This window comes from Chelonoidis abingdonii, chromosome 11, assembly GCF_003597395.2.
Source record: "Chelonoidis abingdonii isolate Lonesome George chromosome 11, CheloAbing_2.0, whole genome shotgun sequence".
Lineage (NCBI taxonomy): Eukaryota > Metazoa > Chordata > Testudines > Testudinidae > Chelonoidis > Chelonoidis abingdonii.
Genome location: NC_133779.1, coordinates 14,054,034 through 14,078,759, shown reverse-complemented (window position 1 = coordinate 14,078,759; position 24,726 = coordinate 14,054,034). Strand labels below are relative to the sequence as shown.

Below are 24,726 nucleotides of genomic sequence, written 5' to 3'. Positions count from 1 at the left end.
TTTTCCCATCCCAAGTTTTCTCAGGACTCTTCCTTTGTGATTCTGCAGGATGCAAATTCCCAAGACATGCTTCTGCGAATCTCCTGGCCGCTGTGAATCCTGGGGCTATGGAATGAGGTGAGTCACTGGGATTTTTCCTTCACTCCATCTGCAGAACTGCCCTTGTTTGATCTGGTGTAAATATTTTTGTTCTGGTTTTCTCTTTTTCGTTCCTACATAGATCAGAAAGGCATTTTGGTAACTTAATTGGAAATAATCATTTATTATTGTTGTTTTATTTATTAAATGTGGTACGTGGTCCCATCAGTAGAATTATGTAGGACTGGAAGGGACCTCGATAGGTTGTCTAGTCCAGTCCCCTGTACTCAAGGCAGGATTATATGCTTGTTCGATTGGGCCTATTTTTCTTAAAACCACACTGGCTGCCATTAATGATGCTACCATCTACAATTTCTTTTCTGGTTGCACAATAAGAAAATGGATTTAGAGGCTCCATTTCTGGCCAGTTATGATCTATACTCACCTACCTGGGGAGGAAATATCTGATCAGCAGCAGCTTTTCCAGAAGAAAAAAACATCGAGAGATGTGATGGTTGGAAGCGGAAATGAGAAAAAATCAGCCTTGAAATAAGGCACAAATGTTGAACCGTGAGGCTGATTAACCTGTGGGGCAATTCACTAAGGGACAAGGGGGATTTTCCGTTGCTTGAAGTTTTTAAATCAAGAGTGGCCTAGCTTGATCTGGTCTGGCTTGAAAGCAGGGATGACCAGGGAAGTTCTCAGGCTTGTGTTATGCTGGGCGTCAGACTAGATCAGGGGTAAGCAACCTATGGCACGCGTGCCGAAGGCGGCACACTAGCTGATTTTCCTTGGTACTCACACTGCCCAGGTCCTGGCCACTGGTTACGGGGGGCTCTGCATTTTAATTTAATTTTAAATGAAGCTTCTTAAACATTTTAAAAACCTTCTTTACTTTACATACAACAATCGTTTAGTTCTATATTATAGACTTATAAAAAGAGACCTTCTAAAAACATTAGCATGTATTACTGGCACACGAAACCTTAAATCAGAGTGAATAAATGAAGACTCGACACACCACTTCTGAAAGGTTGCCGACCCCTGGACTAGATGATCAGAGTGGTCTCTTCCACTCTTAGAATCTTTGACATTAGTTTCCTGGCGTATTTTCACATACTGAAGCAGTGGTTGGGAACTTTTAGTATGTGGGGGCAGGTTCGAATGGTCAGTAAGTGCACAGCGAGCTAGCGGGCTGCAGATTTACACACCAGCTGGCAGGGCACTGAGGCTGTATCTGCTCGGTGGCTGCTATTATTATTAACCCTCTGCAGTACCGTAGTGTGGATGCTTCCACTCAACGGTAGAGAGTTTTACTGATGATTTAGTTAACCCATCTATTCCATAGGTGATACCATCTTGACAGAAGAATTCTTACGTCGGAGTAGCTGTGTCTACACCGGAGGTTAGATCAACCTAACTATGGAGCGCAGGCTGCAAAATTTTTCACAGCCCTGAACACTGTAGCGAGGTTGATCTAATTTTCAATATAGAACATAAGAACGGCCACATTGGATCAGACCAAAAGTCCATCTAGCCCAGTACCCTGTCTTCCAACAGTGGCCAATGCCAGATGCCCCAGAGGGAATGAACAGAACAGGCAATCATCAAGTGATCCATACCCTGTCGCCCATTCCCAGTTTCTGGCAAACAGAGGGTAGGGAATGTGAAAAGACGTTGCTCTATTTTTCATCAATATTACTTTTGTCAGGTGATTTCTTTTTTTAACCCTATCAGGGAAAGTAGTTTGTAAAGCTGGTTGTTTGTAAGACTGATGTTTGTAAAACTGAGAATCTATTCTAATAACAGCAACAGCTGTGTGAATCACTGATTGTTTTTTGAGTCACTGGCAGTTCCAATTTTATTAAAAAGTGGAGGTTTGGGTCAATCTGAAAAAGAAACATTATGAAGTTTTTGGTGGATCAAAAAATAAAATCAATTTGCATTTCAGGCAGAACTCAACATGTTTAGTTTCAATTCAAAGCATCCGTGAATGTATTTTTAGTTATTTTTAATAAAATTAAAGGAAATTCCAAACCAAAATGTCATTCCAAATTGAAAATTTGTTTCACTTTGGGACAATTGTAAAAACAATTTTTTTTTACTTTTTCAGGGTGTTTTGGTTTCGTTCTCTCCCACCCCCCCAACATCAGCAATTTGGTGACACCAACACAAGTTCCTGAAATCTGTTGTTTCATTTTACCCAAAAAAGTTTCAGCTGGAAGATTTCCTCCCGCTGTAATAACCCTTGTCCATTTACACTGTAAGTTGCATGGAAAAGAGACTATTGCTAGAGCACTTAGCACCCTCTGGGAAGTGATTTTGGTTTTAGCCTCATAAGAACATAAGAGTGGCTAGACTGGGTCAGACCAAAGGTCCATCCAGCCCAGTATCCTGTCTCCCAACAGTGGCCAATGCCAGGTGCCTCAGAGGGAATGAACAAGAAACATCAAGTGATCCATCCTCTGTTGCTCATTCCCAGCTTCTGGCAAACAGAGGCTAGAGACACCACCCCGTCTATCCTGGCTAATAGCCATTGATGGAGCTATCTAGTTCTTTTTTGAACCCTGTTATAGTCTTGGCCTTCACAACATCCTCTGGCAAAGAGTTCCACAGGCTGACTGTGCATTGGGTGAAGAAATACTTCCTGTTGTTCGTTTTAAACCTGCTGCCTATTCATTTCATTTGGTGGCCTCTAGTTCTTGTGTTATGAGAAGGAGTAAATAGTACTTCCTTATTTACTTTCTCCACACCTGTCACGATTTTATAGACTTCTATCGTATCCCCACCTTAGTCGTCTCTTTTTCAAACTGAAAAGTCCCAGTCTTATTAATCTCTCCTCGTATGGCAACCTTTCCATTCCCCTAATCATTTTTGTTGCCCTTTTCTGAACCCTTTCCAATTCCAATGTATCTTTTTTTAGATGGGGTGACCACATCTGAATACAGTATTCAAGATGTGGGTATACCATGAATTTATACAGAGGCAATATGATATTTTCTGTCTTATTATCTATCCCATGGGTAGGCAACATATGGCACGTGTGCCGAAGGCAGCATGCAAGCTGATTTTCAGTGGCACTCACACTGCCTGGGTCCTGGCCACCAGTCCGGGGGCTCTGCATTTTAATTCAATTTTACATGAAGCTTCTTAAATCCTTATTTACTTTACATACATCAATAGTTTAGTTCTATATTATAGACTTATGGAAAGAGATCTTCTAAAAATGTTAAAATGTATTACTGGCACACAAAACCTTAAATTAGAGTGAATAAATGAAGATTCGGCACACCACTTCCGCAAGGTTGCTGACCCCGATCTATCCCTTTCTTAATGATTCCCAACCTTTTGTTAAGTTTTGTGACTGCCGCTGCACATTGAGTGGATGTTTTCAGAGAACTATCCACAATGACTCCAAAATCAAAGAAACATAGAATCATAGAATATCAGGGTTGGAAGGGACTTCAGGAGGTCATCTAGTCCAACCCTCTGCTCAAAGCAGGACCAACACCAACTAAATCATTCCAGGAAGGGCTTTGTCAAGCCTGACCTTAAAAACCTCTAAGGAAGGAGATTCCATCACCTCCTAGGTAACCCATTCCAGTGCTTCACCACCCTCCTAGTGGAAAAGCTTTTTCTAATATCCAACCTAAATCTCCCCCACTGCAACTTGGGACTATTACTCTTCGTTCTTTCTTGAGTGGTAACAGCTAATTTAGACCCCATCATTTTCTATATATAGTTGGGATTATGTTTTCCAATGTGCATTGCTTTGCATTTATCAACATTGAATTTCATCTGCCATTTTGTTGCCCCATTACCCAGTTTTGAGAGATTCTTTTGTAGCTCTTCACAGTCTGCTTGGGACTTGACTATCTTCTGTAGTTTTATTTCAGGTGCTAGTGGAATATAAACAACTGTACTCGGTACGTTTCGATATTGTGCACAGCATTGTGTAGACTATTGCAGAAAACCGTCCATTTGCACATAATGCCCGGCTTTGCTGACTTTGCATGGCATGATGTCTCTCCTGTTGTTAGCCCTCAATGTAGTAACCAGTCCTCCTGTCTCTTGGCAGATGAGCCCTGGACAGTGGTACCATGGAAGGAGACAATGACTCTGTGGTGACTGAATTCATCCTGGTAGGAATTTCTGGAGGCCCTCATGTGAAGTTCATCCTCTTTGGCTTCCTTTTTGTAATCTACCTACTGACCCTGGTTGGAAACACTCTCCTGATCCTGCTAACCAGAGTGGACCTCCGACTCCACACCCCCATGTACTTTTTCCTCAGTAACTTGTCCTTCTTAGATATCTGCTATATCACCAGCAATGTCCCTCAGTTGATGGTCCATTGCCTCTCCAAGAGACCCTCCATCTCCCTGGGCAGGTGCTTGGCTCAGATGTACATCTCACGCTTCTTGGGGATAACTGAGTGCCTTCTGCTGGCGGTGATGGCTTATGACCGCTGGGTGGCCATCTGCAAGCCACTGCGTTATACCCTCATCATGACCAACAGGGTCTGCCTCCAACTGGCAGCCATGTCATGGGGCGGCAGTTTCCTCCTGTGCCTGTCTGATTTCCTGGCCAAGCAACCTCGTTTTTGCGGGCCCAAGGTCATCAACCACTTTGCTTGTGAGCTCCAGTCCATGCTGAAGCTGGCCTGTTCGGACACCCACAGCAACCAAATCGTAATGATCAGCACCAGCGTCCTGGTCCTGCTGGTGCCCTTTTCCTTCATCCTCGTGGCCTATGTTCACATCATTGTGGCTGTGCTGAGGAGCCACTCCACCCAGGGCAGGACCAAGGCCTTCTCCACCTGTGCCTCCCACATCACTGTGGTGGCCTTGTTTTACGGGACAGCCATCTTTGTGTATCTGCGGCCTCAGTCCAAATCTTCTAAGGATCAGGACAAGTACCTTTCCCTCTTGTACGGAGCAGTCACTCCGGTTCTAAACCCTCTGATCTACAGCTTGAGAAACAAGGATGTGAAGGAGGCCCTGAGGAAGTTGGCAGGAGCGAAAACGAATTGGTGAGCGCTTCCGAGAGCTTTGATTCCTTTCTCCCATGTGTGCTTCACAGCCTTCTTCATGTGCCTCCTGACTTAACAGTAGAGACGCTCAGGATAGAGAGTTGTAGAGGAACTTGATTCCTGACCTAAGTGACGTTGGATGTTGAAGGAAGGATTCCAATTTCCCAGACTGAGGCAGACTTTATTTGTTCAAGTTTCACCTCGCATCTCTTTCTGTAGTAAATTATAAGTGAGTAGAATAAAGGAAGATGGGAAGAAAACATCGAAATATTATTTTTTTTCTCAGAACAGGGAATCTTTTGGTGCAGAAGTGTCAAAATGTTGTGTCTGACACTAACCTGTCTTCCCCTGAGCACTACTGTTAATCATGGGAAAATTCTTCTCTGTGGGCTGAAATACATTTCCCCAAGGTGCATGCTGGTCACATGTTGTGATGGATTCAGTCACAGAGACCCTGTAGCAAGGCCAAAGACTCACCAGCGTGGCGCCTCCTGCTGGTCATCTTGGAATTAACTCTTTTCCAGTCTCAGAGCGCCCTCTGCTGGCCGGTGTCTTGCCTACGTCAGGCCCTGTGTCCCTCCCAGACCCTGGTGACCTTTCTCTTGGGGTTCTGCCCCAGAAGTCCCCACACTCTGGGTCTTCTCTCCCAGGAGGACCCCCCAACCCTCTACACCCACTTTGTCTCAGTGGCTACTGCCAGTCGTCATCTAGCCCCCATTCACTAGGGCAGACTGCAGCCTGTAAGGGCCACTTATCACTGGCAAGGGGGTTTGGACCAACTGCCTAGCCCTGGGCGACATGTCTGCCACCCGAGTACCTCTTTAGGCCCCCAACAAGGCCTGTGGGGGAGTTGCCAGGCTGGAGCTCAACAGCTTTTCTTGTCCTTTCCCAGCACTGCTCTGCTCCAGGTACCCTGTGCTCCCAGGCAGCCAGGCCCTTCTCACTCCACAGCTAAAGTGAGACTCCTCCAGCTCCTGGCCCCCTCAGCCCCCATATCATTTATTCTTTTACGGAGAGACTGTCCGTAAACTACATAAAACTACGTAAAAGAATAAATGGACACAAATCAGACGTCAAGAATTATAACATTCAAAAACCAGTTGGAGAACACTTCAACCTCCCTGGCCACTGGATTACAGACCTAAAAGTCGCACTATTACAACAGAAAAACTTCAAAAACAGACTCCTACTAGAGACTGCTGAATTGGAATTAATTTGCAGATTGGACACCATTAAATTAGGTTTGAATAAAGACCGAGAGTGGATGGGCCATTACACAAAGTAAAACTATTTCCCCATGCTTATCTCCCCCCCACGCACCCAGTTCCTTATATCTCCTTGCCAAGTGCTGGAAATGGGCCATTTTCATTACCACTACAAACAGTTATTTTTCTCTCCTGCTGACAGCAGCTCACCTTAACTGATCACTCTCCTTATAGTGTGTATGATAACACCCATTGTTTCATGTTCCCTGTGTATATATCTATCTTCCTTCTGTATTTTCCACTACATGCATCCGATGAAATGAGCTGTAGCCCACAAAAGCTTATGCTACAATAAATTCGTTAGTCTGTAAGGTGCCACAAGTACTCCTGTGCTTTTTTCAGTAATACAAGTTATATTTCATTCTCCTAACTCCAGACATAGAAATAACACATGCAAACAAATGGGATGAACACACGCTGTGGATCCTAAGCTTTGTAATGATACCTTAGAAGAGACCTTTCGCATAAAGCATATTCCAGTTACATTATATTCACACTTACAAACATATTTTCATATAGAGTGAACATCACATGTTCCCTAGGATATACTGTAATCATTCAGTCAGAGGGGAAGCAGCAGTGCATCTTGGGAGTTGTAGTTCAAGTGTCTTGTCCCACCATTCTCTGTGGCATGGATTTATCTCCCATGATGCATGGTGGTCACTATGTTTCCCATGATATATTGCATCAGTTCAACCAGAGGCAGCACCATTGTGGATTTGGCCCAGCTTTGGAAATCTTTCATTTTTATTTTCCCAATGGGAAATGGAAACAAGTTGCAAAAATTCCATTTTCCATCCAAAAAAAAAGTTTTGACAGAAAATTCCCAACCCTCTCTATGAATGAACTAATAAAATAGGTCTGGAAATAAAGCATTTTGGTTTTTCTGCTTTGACACTGAAAAATCAGGCTTTTGCCAAGTGTTCTGCCATTGACAGGACCCAGTTCCCCTCTCAGTCTATCACTAGCGGATCTTGATTTAGAGAATCAGACCCAGCAAAGTTTGTGCATCTCTCCCAACACATGGCTGTTGCCACCCCTAATTTTAAATTACTTTGACAAGACTGAGGTTAGAACATAAGAACGGCCACACTGGGTCAGACTGTAACCAGGTGCAGACTCACCCAGTGGCGCCTCCTGCTGGTCTCTCAGGGAATTAGCTTGTTTTCCAGCCCGGAGCACCCTCTGCAGGTCGGTGATCCACCACAGCTGGCCCCTGTGTCCCTCCCGGACCCCTGTTCTCTCTGAGGTGCTGCCCCCTGGCAATACCCCAACAATCTCTGTAGGTCTCCCTTCCCCAGGGAGCCCCCACCCACTACCCCCACCTCACTTCAGTCAGGCTACTGCCAGTCTTTACCTAGCCCCCACTCACTGGGACAGACTGCAGTATAAAAGCCACTCATCACAAGCAAGGAGGTTTGAGCTTCTGCCTTCTTCTACCACCCAGTACCTCTCTGGGCCTGGAATCAGGCCCTGCAGCCTGGGGAGTTGCCAGCCTAGAGCTCCCCTGCTCCTCTGGCTCTTCCCCAGCCCTGCTTCACTCCCAGGTGCCTTCTTACTTCCCTGCAGCCAGGCCAGTCTCCCTCCACTGCTAGAGGAGAGACTCTGCTCAGCTTCTGGCTGCTCTGGCCTTCTTAAAAGGCCCAGCTGCCCTGATTGGTAGCTCCTTCCCCAGTCAGCTTGAGCTTTTTCTCCTAGCCCCGAGCCCTCTCCCAGGGGTGGCTTCTACCCTGTCAGGGCTGTAGCGGGTAACCACCCCGGTACACAGACCAATGGTCCATCCAGCCCAGTATCTTGTCTTCTGACAGTGGCCAGTGCCAGGCACCCCAGAGGGAACGAACAAAACAGGCAATCATCAAGTGGTTCATCCTGTCATCCACTCCCAGCATCTAGCAGCCAGAGGCTGAGGGACACCAAGAGCATGGGGTTGCATCCCTGACCATCTTGGCTAGTAACCACTAATGGATCTATTTCTCCATGAACTGCTGTAACTCTTTTTTGAATCCACTTACACTTTTGGCCTTCACCACCTCCCCTGGGAACAAGTTCTACGGGTGGTCTATGTGGTGGGTGAAGAAGTACTTCCCTTTGTTTTAAACCAGCTGCCTATTCATTTCATTGGGTGACCCCTGGTTCTTAAATGTCCCAAACTGATGGAGTTTTGGAAAGTTGTCTTGAGAGCCTATTGTACATCTCTCTTTGTAGGAGCAACAAGTTAAACAAACAGTCAAACAAAGGGATGCCCATAATGGTACCACCTGGATGGAACTACCATAATTGTTCCCTAGCCTGCCTTTATATTTTCACTCTTCACATCCCATTCCACTGTACACAGCCAAGCTATGTTGCACTTCCAGCCTTCTTCTCTTCAGAACCACTCTCACTGTGCCAATGTTTTCGTGGTCATGAGATACTGGGAACTATGGAAGATCGATATTTGGAATTTCCATGCTGTGGGAAATCCTGCAATTTTTTTTTGTAAAAAGTGTTTTTTGTGCCAAACCAGAAAGCAAGCAAAAAAAAAGGCAACATTTCCTGTGAAACAAAATAAAAAAAAATACAATACATTTGTTTCAGAAAAAAAGTCTGAATTTTCCAATGGAAATTTTCAAATTTGCAGAAGCTGCATTTTCCATGGAAAACTAGTTTCCATGGAAACTTCCTCAGCAGAGTTACAATAGAAAAGAAGAACATAAGAGCATAAGAATGACCATACTGGGTCAGACCTAGGGTCCATCTAGCCCAATATCCTGTCTTCCGACAGTGGCCAGTACCAGGTGCCCAAGAGTGAACAGAACAGAGAATCATCAAGTGATCCATCCCCTGTCGCCCATTCCCAGCTTCTGGCAAACAGAGGCAAGAGACACCATCCCTGCGCATCCTGGCTAATAGCCATTGATGGACCTGTCCTTCATGAATTTATTTAGTTCTTATTTTGAACGCTTTTATGGTCTTTGCCTTCAAAACATCCTCTGGCAAGGAGTTCCACAGGTTGACTGTGTGTTGTGTGAAGAAATACTTCCTTTCATTTGTTTTAAACCTGCTGCCTCTTCATTTCATTTGGTGACCCTCTAGCTCTTGTGTTATGAGAAGGAGTAAACAACACTTCCTTATCTAATTTCTCGACATGAGTCATTATTTTATAGACTTCAATCACATCTCCCCTTAGCTGTCTCTTTTCCAAGCTGAAAAGTTCCAGCTTTATTAATCTCTCCTCATATGGCAGCCGTTCCATACCCCTAATCATTTTTGTTGCTCTTTTCTGAATCTTTTCCAGTTCCAACATATCTTTGTTGAGATGAGGTGACCACATCTTCACACAGTATTCAAGATGTGGACGTACCATGGATTTATATAGAGGCAACATGATATTTTCTGTCCTATTATCTATCCCTTTCTTAATTATTCCCAGCATTCTGTTCACCTTTTTGACTGCCGCTGCACATTGAGAGGCTGTTTTAAGAGAACTATCTACAGTTACTCCAGGAGCTCTCTCTTGAGTGGTAACAGCTAATTTAGACCCCATCATAGAGACACTAAATAGATTACAGGAGCTCCTGAAGTGCTGTAAAACCTCATCCTTTAGGGCATAAACTACCCTATAATTAGGCTTGGCAGAATGAGATGTTTTACAGTTTTTTTATCATTTCAGCAGATGATATTGATGTTCATTTTAAATAATTTGCTTTCAATTTTTATCTATTTAAATTTTCACAGTTGTGCAAATTATTTAGTGACAGTTGACGCTGAGATTCAAAAATTATACCCATTAAAACACAAATTGTCAACATCAAATATCAAAAATTCACGGAGTAAAGATTTGTAAATCAAACTCTCCTAGGGACATATTACACAAGCAAACAAACTTTCCTTGGGTTTTCATGGAAAGGAGGCAGGGTTGGGAGGTCGAGTGCTTTTGAGTATATTCAGTGCTGGTGAAGGGACACATGTACTGTGGGTGGATCTATACTGCACACTGAGGCCTGGTTGAGACCAGTGTAGACACACCCACAGTACACGTGTCCCTTCACCACCACTGAAAACACCCAAAAGCGCTCGACCTCCCAACCCTGCCTTCTTTCCATGAAAACCCAAGGAAAGTTCGTTTGTTTGTGTAATAATTTGCATTCTAGGTCTGACGAGGGGTTTATGTGGACCTGTGGTGAAGAAGCATTTGGGAATGTATCTATCTAGGTTTTACACCAAGTTCATTACTATGATCCCTGGACACCTACTTCAGAGACAAAGCAGTTGGTTTAGAAGATGGCGTTCAAGCCCCAGGTCTCGTCTACACACAAAAGCGGGACTGTTTTCACTGTCCCAGTATACACAGTGCAGTGCAGGGCCCCTGTGTGGATTTTTGAGACCACTTCTACACTACAGTTGCTGCACTGGCTCTGTAGCCAGGCTGCTTTAGTGCCATAGCACTGGGTTTCCCCGTCAAATGTCGTTAATCAGGGCACCAGAACGGGGGTGCCAGAGGGGCCCTCCTATTTTTTACTGATCACAAGGGTAAGCAATGGGAGGGGAGGGGGCAGAAAGGAGTGAGCGGGGGCAGGATTTTGGAGGAAAAAGCAGTGCAGGAGCAGGGCCTCAAGGGAACGTCAAGGTTGATGTAACTACAGTGCTCAGGGCACAACTCTTCACAGCCCTGAGTGGCGGAGGTAGGTCAGTCTAATTTTCAGCCATAATCCAGGCCTTAGTTCTATTGCTAAAAAGGTGTGTCATAGCAGTGTAGCTATTCTTGCATAGAAGGGAAATCAATTATACCAGTAGAAGGCACTTTTATACTGGTTCTAACTGTATCCACTCTAGCTGTCGCACTGGTTTGAAAATCACACCCCTAACCAAGAAGTTTCTACCAGTACCAAATCCATGTGTAGACGAGGCCTGACTTGGCAACGGCTTGACTGCTGGTGTGTTGAGCCCACTGGCTATCAAATTGACTAGTGGTCCATCCACCATGAATATCACTCTGTAGTAATCACATCCGTGACTTGGAGAGGGTTTCAGAAGCAATCCTGTCTGGCCATAATCAATGCTGAAGAAGAGATGCCATGTGAGCGTGTGTCTCCAGAGGGGGTCCAAGTTAGCAGCCCCAATGCAACTTTTAAAGGCTCAGCTAAATCACAATGGGCATTATTAAAAGAGTGCAGTGCCCTGTGCATTGCAGTGTGCGGAGAGCTTCCTTGAGGCATTCGGTCTGATCGCTACAGCAACGAGGGATCACGCAACTGCGAAATGGACCTATAATGAAACCCTTGGGGATGTGACAAATTTCCCAATGTTTCTGTAAGTGGCAATTGTTTTAATTGGCGTAGAGCGGAGAGACACGGTGCCACATTCATTTCTGATCTATCAGCCCTCCTCTTTTAGTGCTGGGAGCAAGCCAACCAAAACACCCCCACTGAATGTTAGCAAGGGGGCAACAGTCCTCTTACACATGCGAAAGTGTCGCAGCCACTGGGAATTGTCCTACACCTGCAACACTATGTGGTCCCACCAGTTTGTGCTTGTTTCCCGAGCCCAGAATTGGTGTTCCACGGCATGAGCCTACCCCATTAACAGCATGATCTCCAAAGCGCCGGGGCCCGCAGTTTGAGAGAATTCTGTGTCCATGTCCTCATTGCTCTCGTCGCCGCGCTGCTGTCTCCTCCTTCTCGCCTGGTTTTCCAGGTTCTGGTTCAGCATAAACTACACAATAATGTGCGAGGTGTTTACAATGTTCATCACTGCTGCGCTGAGCAGAGTGGGCTCCATGCTTGCCGTGGTATGGTGCCTGCACTGAAAAAAGGCGCAAAACGATTGTCTGCCTTTGCTCTGACAGAGAGAGGGGCGACTGACGACATGGCTTACGAGGAATTAAAATCCACAAAGGCGGAGGCTTTGCATCAAGGAGAAACACAAACAACCATCACTCAGAACGGCCCCCTCAAGGATCGAACTCAAAACCCTGGGTTTAGCAGGCTGTTTATTTCATGGAGGTAAGAGAGAGCAAATGAATACAAAACAAATCTGCTCTGTTTCTTGTTTTGATCCACTCCATCTATCCTTTACATCTTAGGCTGGCAGCAGACGGTGCAGTATGGCTGCTAGCTGTTGTCATCCCCTGGGTGCTTAGCAGAAGATGCTGCATTAAGGCTGCTAGCCGTCGTCATCTCCTGGGTGCTTAGCAGAAGATGCTGCATTAAGGCTGCTAGCCGTCATCATCTCCTGGGTGCTTAGCAGAAGATGCTGCATTAAGACTGCAAGTCATAGTGGCTGGGAAAAGCCATGAAAACAGCTGAGTGAGTAGTTGGCCCTGATAAGAGGTCTGGAGGCCAGGAGGTGGAGGAGTCTCTCTCCAGCCCTGGAGGGCGAAGGGCTAGCTGCCTGAGAGGAAAGTACCTGAACTGGAGCAGTGCTGGGGAATAGGGCAAGGGAGCTGGGGAGCTCCAGCCTGGTAAAACCCCAGGCTGCAGGCCTTGTTGAAGGCCGACAGAGGTACTAGGGCTGCAGAGATACAACCTGGGAATAGGCAAAGGCAGCAGGTCTTAATCTCTTGCCAATGATGAGTGGCCATTACAGACTGCAGTCTGCCCCCGTGAGCGGGGCCTAGATGATGACTGGCAGCAGCCACTGAGGCAAGGTGGGTTTAGAGGGTTGGGGGTTCCCCTGGGAAAGGAGACTCAGAATGAGGGGATACTGCTGGGACAGAACCCCGAGGTCAAGGGCCCCGGAGTCTGGGACGGACATGGGGCCAGCGGCAGGTGAGACATTAGCCTGCAGAGGGTGCTCTGGGCTGAACAAGAGCTAATTCCCAAGATGATCAGCAGGAGGCGCTATCCTGGTGAGTCTCACTTCGCTACAGGCCTAGATACTATTTGACTTGTTCTCTCTCCATGGTACAACAACAGAGCTAATTTAGACTCAATTGAGAGTCTTGTTATATGCTGCAGAGCTGAAGTCACTGATACCTACATCTAAGTATTAGACCTGCTTTGAGACAGTGTCTCTATTGCAAGACAGACCAATGTGCACCGGCCGTGAGGCTCCCCCAATAGCAGCTGAAATTGCTGAGAATTGTGTTAACGGTGGGGGGGGGGTGTGTGTGAAGACATCTTGGTGGAGCAGTGTGGCAAGCAGCCAGCAGAGAAACTAGTGGAGACGACCAGAGCAGAGCCCAGCAGAACCTTGGCCATTGAGGCGATGAGCGAGTGCCTGAGCAATGGAGTGTGTAAGGTGCCTCCTTACCCCCTGCCCCTGCCTTCCACACAGGGTGGGAGGTGAACTCTGCGGATGAACCTCTGAACTGTGTGGCTGCCCTGGCCAAGGACAGCAACTGCGAGTAGGGTACAGAGAAGGTGATGAGTTTAACACAGCAAGGCCTACTGAAGAAAAAAAAATATACTAGCTGAAACAGTCAGGCGCTTGCCTGGTTCTGACTGTATGACCTTGTTAGATAAGACAGTGCTTGCGGAGGCTGGGAAAAATGCTTGAAGAAGCTTTGTGAAGTAACGTACTTTTTTGTGCTAACTATGAAGATAATGAAGAAATAACAGTTGTTCTTTGTTTTGTATGCTAGGAAATATAACTGGAAAGGTACAGTGATGATGCAATGTAAGTGATGACGCGACGGCGCAGCTAATAAAACACAGTTTGAATCCGCAGAAGTGGGGGCTGGTTCTGTGTGGAGAACGGGCTGGTTCTTTGTTGATGTGTCCATGCATTAATAAAGAACTTGGTATTTGGACTTTCCTGGGTTACTATCTCTCTTTGCGGTCAGACAACGAACCTGAAAAGTCTGGGATAGAGATAACCCCGACAAAGGGATGGACACATTAAAGGGAATTTTGGGTTACGGAACTTAAGACCCTCAGGGAAGTGGAAACTTATTTGGGGATGGGTCTTTTGATCGTGTATTTTGTTTATGAGCCCCTCCTTTTATTGAAAGTTTTTGCTACACAGTTGAAAAGGAACCCCTAGATACTGAACCAGGCCCTTGTTGCTGCTGGCTTCACCTGCCACAAGGGTTACGTATTTACAAGCTAATTTTTCTAAGTCTACAACATTAAACTGTTTATTCAAATGAAAAGGTTTATTTGGGGATTAGGGATGTATTGTTTCCTTCAACTCTGAGGTGGCAAAGAGATTTGAGTTCTGTTTTAGTTCTGCAGCAAAACACATTGAATTCCATTCATCTATTCACTGCATGTTTTTTTTTCCACTGTCCTTCTGTCCATCAAAATAAACCCTGATATTTACCAAGAAAAATGATTAATAGTTTTTACTCTGATTTTCACCTGTTTATGTTGTGGTGGTAATAAACACGGATAAAGTCCTAGGAAAAATTAAATGAAACAAAAAAGAAAATGGAAAACGAAGGGCAGGAACCGTACGCTGTGGTGAGTTCATTGTCACGGACGCTTTCCTCCTGAGCACCAGTCGCCAGTGAGCCATTCCCTGCAGCCTGTTTGCTTGGTGGAAAGTAAATATACTCAGGCAATCATGACACTGGGGCATGTGAACTTTCCTAGTCAGTGCTCATGTTCCTCACGTTTGCCGTGGAATGGTGCCAACCGCACCAGGGACCTGATTTCTGTCTTGGAGGCTGTGAAAGGATGTGATCCAGGAAAGAGTCAAAGTTATGTTTCTGATATCCGTGTTAAAGCTCCAGAACTGATACCTCAAGGCTTGGGATTGGGAATACCTTGCTGTATTGTCTCCTCATTGTTCTAAATTTACATATAAACTTTAAATGTGGCTTTAATTGGAGTCTGTATATAGTTTTTCTTTCTTTTTACAACAATTAGATAAAGTGCTCCTGTTACCTAATTCCTAAATTATCTGCAAAAAATCTAGAGCAGTGGCGGGCAACATATGGGTCACACATGGTCCATCAGTGCAAGCCCTTGGCGGGCCCCCAGACTGTTTGTTTACATTTGCACGGCCACCCCTACTTCCCATTGGCTATGCAAATGTAAACAAATGGTCTGGCGGCCAGCTAGCAGCTTGCCCTGACAGGCCGCAAGTTGCCCACCACTGCCATAGCATCTTCAGGTGCCTAAGTAGTCCCTGGAATCATGGTTAAAGTTTCCTCCCTCTCCCCCTCAAAATCTGAAATGGTGCCCCGGTGAGCCAGAGGGCTGCAGGAGGCTGTGGGCTTTGGCAGGATGCAACCCCCACCGTGTGACAGCACAAATCCCACTTTGAGCCGCGTGCCGAGCGTCAGGCACCACAAGCCACAGCAGCAGCGCAGACGTAAGGGTGGCAATATGCCATGTACCAGGCCACCCTTACGTCTGCGCTGCTGCTCGCTGTGGTGTTGCCTTCAGAGCTTGGCGCCCGCCCAGCACCCACCAGTGTCAGACCACCCTGCCAGTGCTTAATTTGTGCCCAGGCTGAGCTCTGGCAGCTCTTTCAATACAAATTAAACACTGGGGGAGGCAGCAGAGCCCAGAGGTGATGGGGGGGGAGCCCAAGGAGCCTGTGGGGGCCAGGAGTGATGGGAGGGGCACCAAAATACAGATTCATTTTCCCTAAGGCCGGCCCTGCACATCCCCTGCTATCTCAGCCCTGCTCCGCCACACCCCAGCTGTTACAGTGTCTCTCAGACTCGTCCCATACCCCTCCTGCTGACCCAGCCCTGCTCTCCTCCCCGTCACATCCCGCTCCCTGAACTCCACCAGTGCTCCTCAATCCCGACCCGCAGCCCCCTCCACTGCTTTTCCCAGCCCTTGGTGGCAGGAACCAGACACTGTGATGTGTTCATTGTCATGGACGCTGATAGGAGTGTGCTACTGGTAGCAGTTACTGATATGTTGGCTTGTAAGAAACCACACTATCATAACAATTCAGAACATAAAGAAATAAACCAAATGAAGTGAAAAAAAATACAGGAAAACTTGTAAGAAAAATGATATAATAATAAATCTGCGGAAATATGGTAGCGCAAGGAGCAATACAGCTCAGAGCTGCACTCTGTTGTGCCATTCCCACGCATTGCATGCATTGGGAATTAAAGGCCTCATTGATATAATGTATAAGCTGTCCGCACTAAAAACATTCCTGATGCTTTGACACTGGAAGGAAGGGAAAAGGAAAATCTGAAGAAAGTTTGTAGATGTGTCAGAGTCCAAAACTCACCTTTATGCTTTGCAAGGTGGTAGCAAGATTTATTTCACTTCCCACTTCCTGGCAATGCAGACATCGCAAAACCTATGTAGTGTACGCAGAATAATAGGATGACATTAAATTTCTTATATGAAAGTGTTGTTGCAAGGGAAGGGATTGTACATTTTGCAGCAAATCTCTAGTTACTGTTCTTTGCAATGTAAAGTAAATATTACAGGATTTAGTTTTATTCCAGTACAGACCCAATCGTGATGTCTTTTGTCATCCCAGGCTAATAGTATCTTCCACTCGTGGCCTGGGCCAGTGCTACCATTAAGGCGAACTAGGCGGTTGCCTACGGTGCCAAGATTTGGGGACGCCAAAAAGTGGTGCCCTCAATTTTTTCTTACAGCGGTTCCTCCCCGAGCACGCCGTTGCTGCTCCACTTCTCCCGCCTCCCAGGCTTGCAACGCCAATCAGCTGTTTGGCCCGCAAGCCTGGGAGGAGAATTAGGGCGGGGGCAGCGAGCTCGGGTAGGATGCAGAGCAGAGGTGAGCTGGGGTTGGGAGGTGCTGCAGGGCTGCCTGGGCCGGGGGGGTGGGGAGCTGCCATTGGGGTGCCTCAGGGTGGGGGGGGAGGGCGGGGAGCTGCCACAGGGCTGGGAGGAGGGGTGCAAAGTGGAAGTTTTGCATAGGGCGCAAAACTTCCTTCCATCGACCCTGCTCATGGCCATTGTTATTTTGACTATTCCTTGATATCCACCCCATGGATTGTCATGATACCGTTCAAAGAGTTGTAGGGCTTGTTTCATGGTGTGCACAACAACCACCTTTCTTCCGTTGGCAGAAAGGAAAAGTGTCCCGTCTGATAACAGAGAAGATGGAGATGTGATGATGACGACATCGCCTGCTGCACTTAAGCAATGATCAGATATTTTCAAAGTCATGGATTCATTATAAGGCATATACACACGATCTGAATACAGTATGGGTCATCCTGCCTTTTCTAATGGGTGGGTGGGTGTGATTTCAATATTTGACTAGGCATAGACGTTAAATAAAAATTTTTAATTACAAGTCATTGCTCAATGAACATGTATGGGTTGTTGTTTGTAGGATACACTGGATAACATACTTGAGAAATAAAGATAAAAATTGGGCTTTTTTGCTAATATTTATATTTCACACTCTTTTGTCATGTAACTGAGAAATACGTCATTATAGTGCCTTCATATGGAGGTGCAACAGAGTGCTAGGTAAGAAACCCCGAGTCAGCACTCTGTTCACAGCCCCTCCAATCAGGCAGAGCAGACTGGAGCTGAGGAGGCAGACCTGTGTCTACTTTGTGGGTGGGGCAGGGCAGAAGGTCTAAGTCCTTCTCCAGGGCTCACAAATAGGCCCAGGAAGGAGGTGAAAAGGGGGGAAGCAGGCAGTGAGAGGGAGCGAGAGATTGCTCTCTCCTTGCTTGTAAAGGCGCTAGGTATGCTGTGAAGGTGGTGGGACTAGGGTTGCCAACTTTCCACTCACACAAAATCAAACACCCTTGCCCCGCTCTGCCCCTGCTCTGAGGCCTCACCCCTGCTGGGCCCCTTTGCCAAGGCCTCTCCCACTTCTCCCTACATTCCCCTTCCCCCTGTGGCTCACACTCCCCCACCCTCACTCACTGTTTTCACAGGGCTGGCTCAGGGGGTTGGTGTGCAGGAGGGGGTACGGGTTCTGGCCTAGGGATGTGGGTTCCACAGTGGTGCCAGAAATGAGGGGTTCAGGGTGCAGGAGGGGTCTCCAGGCTGGGGCAGAGGGTGAGATATCTGGGGGGGGGGCTCATGGGGGCTGGAGATGGGGCTTGGTGTGCAGAAGGGTGCTCTGGGCTAGAGGCAAGGGGTTTGGAGGACAGGAGGAGGATCAGGGCTGGGGCTGGGCATTGGGAATGAGAGGGAGTGAGGGGTGCAGGTTGTGGGTGGCGCTTACCTCAGGTGCCTACTGGAAGCAGCAGCAACCCCCCTCCACCTCCTACTCGGAGGTGCATCCAGATGGCTCTGCATGCTGCCCCATCCACAAGCGCCTCCACTGCAGCTCCCATTGGTCATGGTTCCTGGCCAATGGGAACTTCGAAGTCAGTGACTTTGGAAGGGAAAGCGCAGCGCACAGAACGACCTGGCTGCCTGTGAGCCTAGGAGCTGGAGGGAGGACATGGCATTACTTCCGAGGGGTGTGCAGAGCCACAGAAGGCTTGGAGTCTGCCTTAGCCCCGCTGTGCCGCCGACTGGAATTTTTACCAGCCTGATCAACATTTATGACTGGAGCTGTCAGAGTCCCTTTTCTAGCATTCCTTTGTGCATTCCTTTTCGAGCTGAAGTGTCTGTCTTCCCATCATCCAGATTGCTGAGACAATCACTTCTCACTGTTCAGTCTTTGTACCTCAGGTGTTTCCAGGTTGTTCTTGTAGGGGAGAGTGAGGTCCCCTCACTTTGTCATTGTCCACCTTTTCTTTCCTCCCCCCACTTTCTGGAAGGCTCTTTTGCTGTGACCTGCGTCAAACAGCACCCACTGTGTTGAGGTATCTGATCTCGATCAAGTAGTCCCCAATGGAAAGCACATTGTATAGATTGTATATCGTTGAGAAGTTTCTATTGCACACAGTTCCTGGGGTAATCTTTATGTCTTTGGCCATTCCTTCAATAAGCCACTAACATTGTCTGGCCTCATCCAACAGAGCACATTTGAAATACAGAGACATAGTCAATATTTCTAACCTCAGATACAAACGTTACATGCATACAGATTGGATATACATAGTCAATAGGTCTTAAGTCTTGCAATGATACCTCACATCAGCCATCTTGCATAAAGTATATATTAGCTATGTCATATTCATATCATAAGCATATTTTCATAAAGAATATAGCATATAATGTCACACCCCACGTGTATGTTTGCTGCTCTGCAAATAGTACAGGAGCATGCACCTTTGGGTTGAAAAGTTCATGACTATAGTGCAGAGCCATGCAAGCTCCATGATTCTGTGTGAGATGGCAGACAGTGAGGAAGGCCAGGCAGGTTTGTGGGTTTAGAAAAAAAAGGCGTAAACTTTATGTCTATGTTTATGCATCAGATACATATAAAATTAATGTATGGTTAACAATGCATTATGGGAAGTTGGATTCCATGGTGACAACAACCCCTGTCCGACCTGTTTGGTACCCAGCATCCACTGCCAAACCAAAGCTTCCCAAAATACTATGGGTGGACAGTGGGATATCTATTCATGGTGCACCTCACTATGATCTATACAAGTGCTTCTGGTGAGTACCCTGACTGCAGAGACAAGGAGTCCAGGAGGCATGCACACAAGTGACATAGCAACCGTAGTGACATAACTTAAGTTAACAAATGCTTGAAGTGTAGGTATGGCCTTAAGTATTTGAAGTGTTCGGGAGAGGTAACAGGAACAGTATGAGAGCAGACTAAGATTCATTCAAGGGTTTAGGCTCAAGGCATGGAACTGGCCTTACTGCACCCTACAGGCTAAGGAACGAAGAGGCACATAAAAAAAGATATCATGGATTTATTAAAATTTCTTGACTTCAGGGTGTATAACTTACGATTTTAGAATTTTTGTGGTTGTCAAGGTATCTTGGGGTTGTAGATGTGTGGTCATTATATTTTGAAAGGCACAACTATGAATGGTTTGAAGAAATAATTAGATCAGTCTCTCAGGATAAGTACATCGGCTATTAGCTAAGATAATCAGGGATGCAGGCCCATGCTCTGCATGTCCCTAAACCGTCCTTCGACTGCTAGATGCTGGGAGTGGACAATGGGATGGTTCACTGAGTCATTGCCTGGTCTGATCGTTCCCTTAGAAGCTCCTGGCACTGGTTGCTGTCACAAGACAGGATACTAGATTAGGCGGACTATTGGTCTGACCTACCACAGCAGTTCTAATTTTCAGCAAAAATTACACTAGATTTTTTTTCCAGAGAGAAAGACATTATCGGAGGCAGCATACTGCCTTTATTGAATATTTGAGAATCAAGTTGTACACACAAGCAATGGCACGCGGAAAAACACTAAGGGCTGGACTGAGAGGCAAAATAACCGTTGCAAAAATGCAATCCCCATTGGTGGATTGAATCAAAACAAAGTTTTGACACTAGGCCAGAAATTCAGTCAGACTGGAAGTCAGATGATCCAACAGAATAAACATCTGCTCTAAAAATAAGAACAAAAAAACAGAATTAAAAATTCAGGGAATTCAGGGAATCACAGCAGCAGATAAGACAACTTGGGAAACTGCTAGGAAACTCTATGCAGTCAGATACAGTGATAAGGGATTCTTTGTTTCTGAGGGGATATGTGTAAAATATTTCACTGACTTAAGTCTCGAGGATTATCTACACTGGTAAGTTAAAGCACTCTAACTTGCTGGCTCAGGGGTCTGAAAAATCATACACACACACCCAAGAGCACAGCAATTTTGAGCACTTTAAAGCGCTAGCGTGGACAGGCTCGGCTCCCAGTGCTCGGCTCAGAGCTAATCCCCTCGTCGAGGTGGATTACCGGGAGCAGTGACTAGGCATTGGGATGCCTGTGCCTTTAAAAACCCAGCCCTGAGAAGCCCATGCTGAGAGGCACTGTCTGTGGGAGAGGAAATAAAAAAGTCCTTCTCCCCTCCCCGCCCCCACTGGGGTAACTGCTACCCCCTGTGCCCCTGCCTGTGCTGGGTTTTGCCCTCTGACACCCTCTTCCAGTGCCTTACCCCAAGCTTAACTCCGCCTCCTCCCCCAGCCCTGATTTTGCCCTTTAGCCCCTCTCCTAATCCTGCCTCCAGCTGCTTGACCTCCCCATTCCGCAATCAGTCCATTTCCACCCCCTGCTCAGACCCTGGCCACCCTCCTGCTCCGATTCGCTCCCTTTGCCACTTTTTAACTCCTGTAAATAGCTGTCAGCAGAATTTTATGGCTAAAAAGGGCAGGGTGAAGGGCAGAGGCTTCAGAAGATGTTACTGGGCATGCTCAGTTCATGTGGCTGTACAAAAAGCCACTTTGCTCAAATAAAAAAATCTCTGCCCCCCGCAACAACCTATTTTTGCAAACACGGGTGTCTCAGTCCCACTGGATAACTGTTGCCCCCTGAGCCCCTGCCTGTGCTGGGTTTTGACCTCTGTCACCCTCTGCCAGCGCCTCACCCCTGGTCTTAACTCCTCCCCACCCCCCCAGCCCTGATTTTTCCCTTTAGCCCCTCTCCTAGTCCATCTAGTGAGCAGGGAATCCAAGGGGAGGAGCCCCAAGGGAGGCTGTATATATGGGGCTGGGGCTCCGGTGCCAGGGCAGTGTGGACGGGACAATGGCTTCACCCGCAGCTACGTGCATCCTGGCCTGGGCCCTGGCACTGCTCTGCAAGGGGACCCAGGGTAAGGGAGACAGCGGATGTCTCAGGTCGGTGTGTGTTGGTGTGTAGTGTGGTAGGGTGTGTGGCTGTGCAGCAGGGTACTGATGTGTAGTAGAATGTGTGTTGTGGAGCAGTGTGTAATGTTGTGTAGTAGAATGCATGTTGTGGAGCAGTATGTTGTAGTGAGCATGTTCAGAAGTGGTGTGGTGTGTAGTGGAGTAGAATGCATGTTGTGTTGTGTAGTAGAGTGTGTGTTGTGGAGCAGTGTGTTGTTGTGTAGTGTAGTAGAGTGCATGTTGTGAAGCAGTGTGTTGTAGCGGGCATGTTCTGAAGTGGTGTGGAGTAGAGTGCATGTTGTGGAGCAGTATATTCTTGTGTTGTGGAGCAGTGTGGTGTTGCATAGTGTAGTAAAGTGCATGTTGTCTAGTGTAGTAGAGTGCATGTTGTGGAGCAGTGTGTTGTGTAGTGTAGTAGAGTCTGTGTTGTGGAGCAGTGTGTTATAGTGCAGTGCAGTGTTCATGTTATGGAGTAGTGTGTTGTATAGTGTAATAGAGTCTGTATTGTGGAGCAGTGTAGTAGACTGTGTGTCTCTGCAGCAGTGTGTCACTGTGCAGTATAAGAGAGTGTGTGCCGAGGAGCAGTCTGTTGTTGTGTAGGTGTGTGGTGTTAAGTGTAACAGACCATGTTGTGGAGCAGCATGGTGCTGTTCAGGGGACTGTTTTGTTGTGAAGTGTATACACTGTGTGTTATGAAGCAGTGTGTTGTTGACTAGTATCGTGGTGTGGGGGTTGTGGCATGTGTAGTGCAGTGTGTGCTGAGGGACACGCTGTCATTGTGTAGAGTAGCACAGAGTGTTTTATGAAGCGATGAGAGACATATCGCCTGGCAGGAGGTCTGAGATGGACAGCAGGAGTCCTGGCACCCAGCTCGCCCCCCCCAGGCCCGTCCCCTCCCCTCCCTGAGCCAGGGAGAGAACCCAGGAGTCCTGGCTCCCAGACACCACCACCCCTTGCACTCTAACCACTAAACACCCCCCCTTCCCTTCCTGAGCCGCGGCTAGAACCCAGGCGTCCTGATGACCCCTGGCCCAGGGCTCTCCCTGCTAGGCCATTGCTCCCTTTTCTGATCTCTGCCCTTTGTTCATGGCCAGGCGCGGACCCTGCCCCCTGCGTCTTCCCCTTCACCTACAAGGACAAGGTCTACACGGCCTGCACAACCGAGGACAGCGACCGGCCCTGGTGCACCACCACTGCCAGCTACGACCAGGACAAGGCCTTCAGGTTCTGCTCCGAGGAAGGTGAGCGCCCAAGGGTGAGACAGGGACAGGATAAGGGGACAGCCAGGGGACGGGGTGGGAGGGAAGCCAGGGGACAGAGATAGGACAGAGGCAGCCGGGGGATGGGATGGGGGCAGGGGTAGCAGGGGCACAGTTCAGGGACAAAGGGCAGCCCGGGGATGGGGGGCAGCATTGAGCAGCACGGAGTAGCGCCATGTTCCATGTTTGTGATCCCACAAGTCCGGATCTAGCGGGTCTGACCTATGTCCAGGCGCTCAGCCACTGTCTTCCTGACACCTGCCCCAGTGACGTCTCCAGAGCTGGGCAGGGCAGAGCCACCCAGTTCCTCTGTCTGTCTAGCCCAATACACCCCTGCCCATGTCTGTCTGTGGGTCAGACACTTGCAGGTTGGCAAGAGGGTCCCCATCTCTGGTGGGCCTTACCCTCCTCCAGGCTCTGCCCAGGGTGGGGTGAGGGGTCCACATCCATCTGCGCTGGCCTCAGGGCACCCCACCCCCGACACTCCCTGTCTCTCTCCCCCCAGCCTACGGCGGGAACACGGGCGGCGAGCCCTGCTTCTTCCCCTTCGTGTACAAGGGCTCCACCTTCCATGCCTGCACGAAGTTGAAGAGTCGTCTACCCTGGTGCGCCACCACGGCAAACTACGACAAGGATGAGCGCTGGAGCTACTGTCCTGACACAAGTATGGTGCCTCTGGGGGCTCCCCGGACAGGGGGCATGGGCAGGAGACCCGGCGACACCCATCATCCCTCCCACGCACCCAGCCCTGCTGGTGCCCTTCACTCCTGACCTGCAGCCCGTGCAACCTCAACCCTGGGCCGTCATCCCATATAGCTCTGCCAGTGCACCATAACCGAGTCTCCCATTCCCTGCACTACCTTGGGGTGGTTGTGGGGCAGTGGTCAGGCTGCTGGGGGGATCGGGCAGGTGAGGGGTTATATTTAACTGAAAATGGGCTCAACCTGGACTATAAGGTGGATAGAAAGCTGGCTAGATCGTTGGGCTCAATGGGTAGTGATCAATGGCTCCATGTCTAGTTAGCAGCCGGTATCAAGCAAAGTGCCCCAAGGGCTGGTCCTGGAGCTGATTTTGTTCAATATCTTCATTAATGATCTGGAGGATGGCGTGAACTGCACCCTCAGCAAGTTTGTAGATGACACTAAACTGGGAGGAGTAGTAGATACGCTGGAGAGTAGGTATAGGATACAGTGGGAACTAGACAAATTAGAGGATTGGGCCAAAAGAAATCTGATGAGATTCAACAAGGACAAGTGCAGAGTCGTGCATTAGGATGGAAGAATCCCATTCACTGTTACAGACTAGGGACTGAATGGCTAGGAAGCAGTTCTGCAGAAAAGGACCTAGGGGTTACAGTAGACGAGAAGCTGGATGTGAGTCAACAGTGTGCCCTTGTTGCCAAGAAGGCTAACAGCATTTAGGGTTCTATAAGTAGGAGCATTGCCAGCACATCGAGGGACATGATCATTCCCCTCTATTCAACATTGGTGAGGCCTCATCTGGAGAACTGTGTCCAGTTTTGGGCCCACAAGAAGGATGTGAAAAAATTGGAGAGTC

General features: G+C 47.6%; 1 protein-coding gene across 1 annotated transcript; it reads left to right on the top strand.

Moving 5' to 3' along the window:
• The first annotated feature begins 4,178 nt into the window (after positions 1-4,178).
• On the top strand, positions 4,179-5,111 carry LOC116832386 (olfactory receptor 13H1-like). The gene has a single exon (XM_032793082.2). It carries the CDS (start codon positions 4,179-4,181, stop codon positions 5,109-5,111), a length of 933 nt encoding a protein of 310 aa, XP_032648973.1.
• Positions 5,112-24,726: the final 19,615 nt, after the last annotated feature.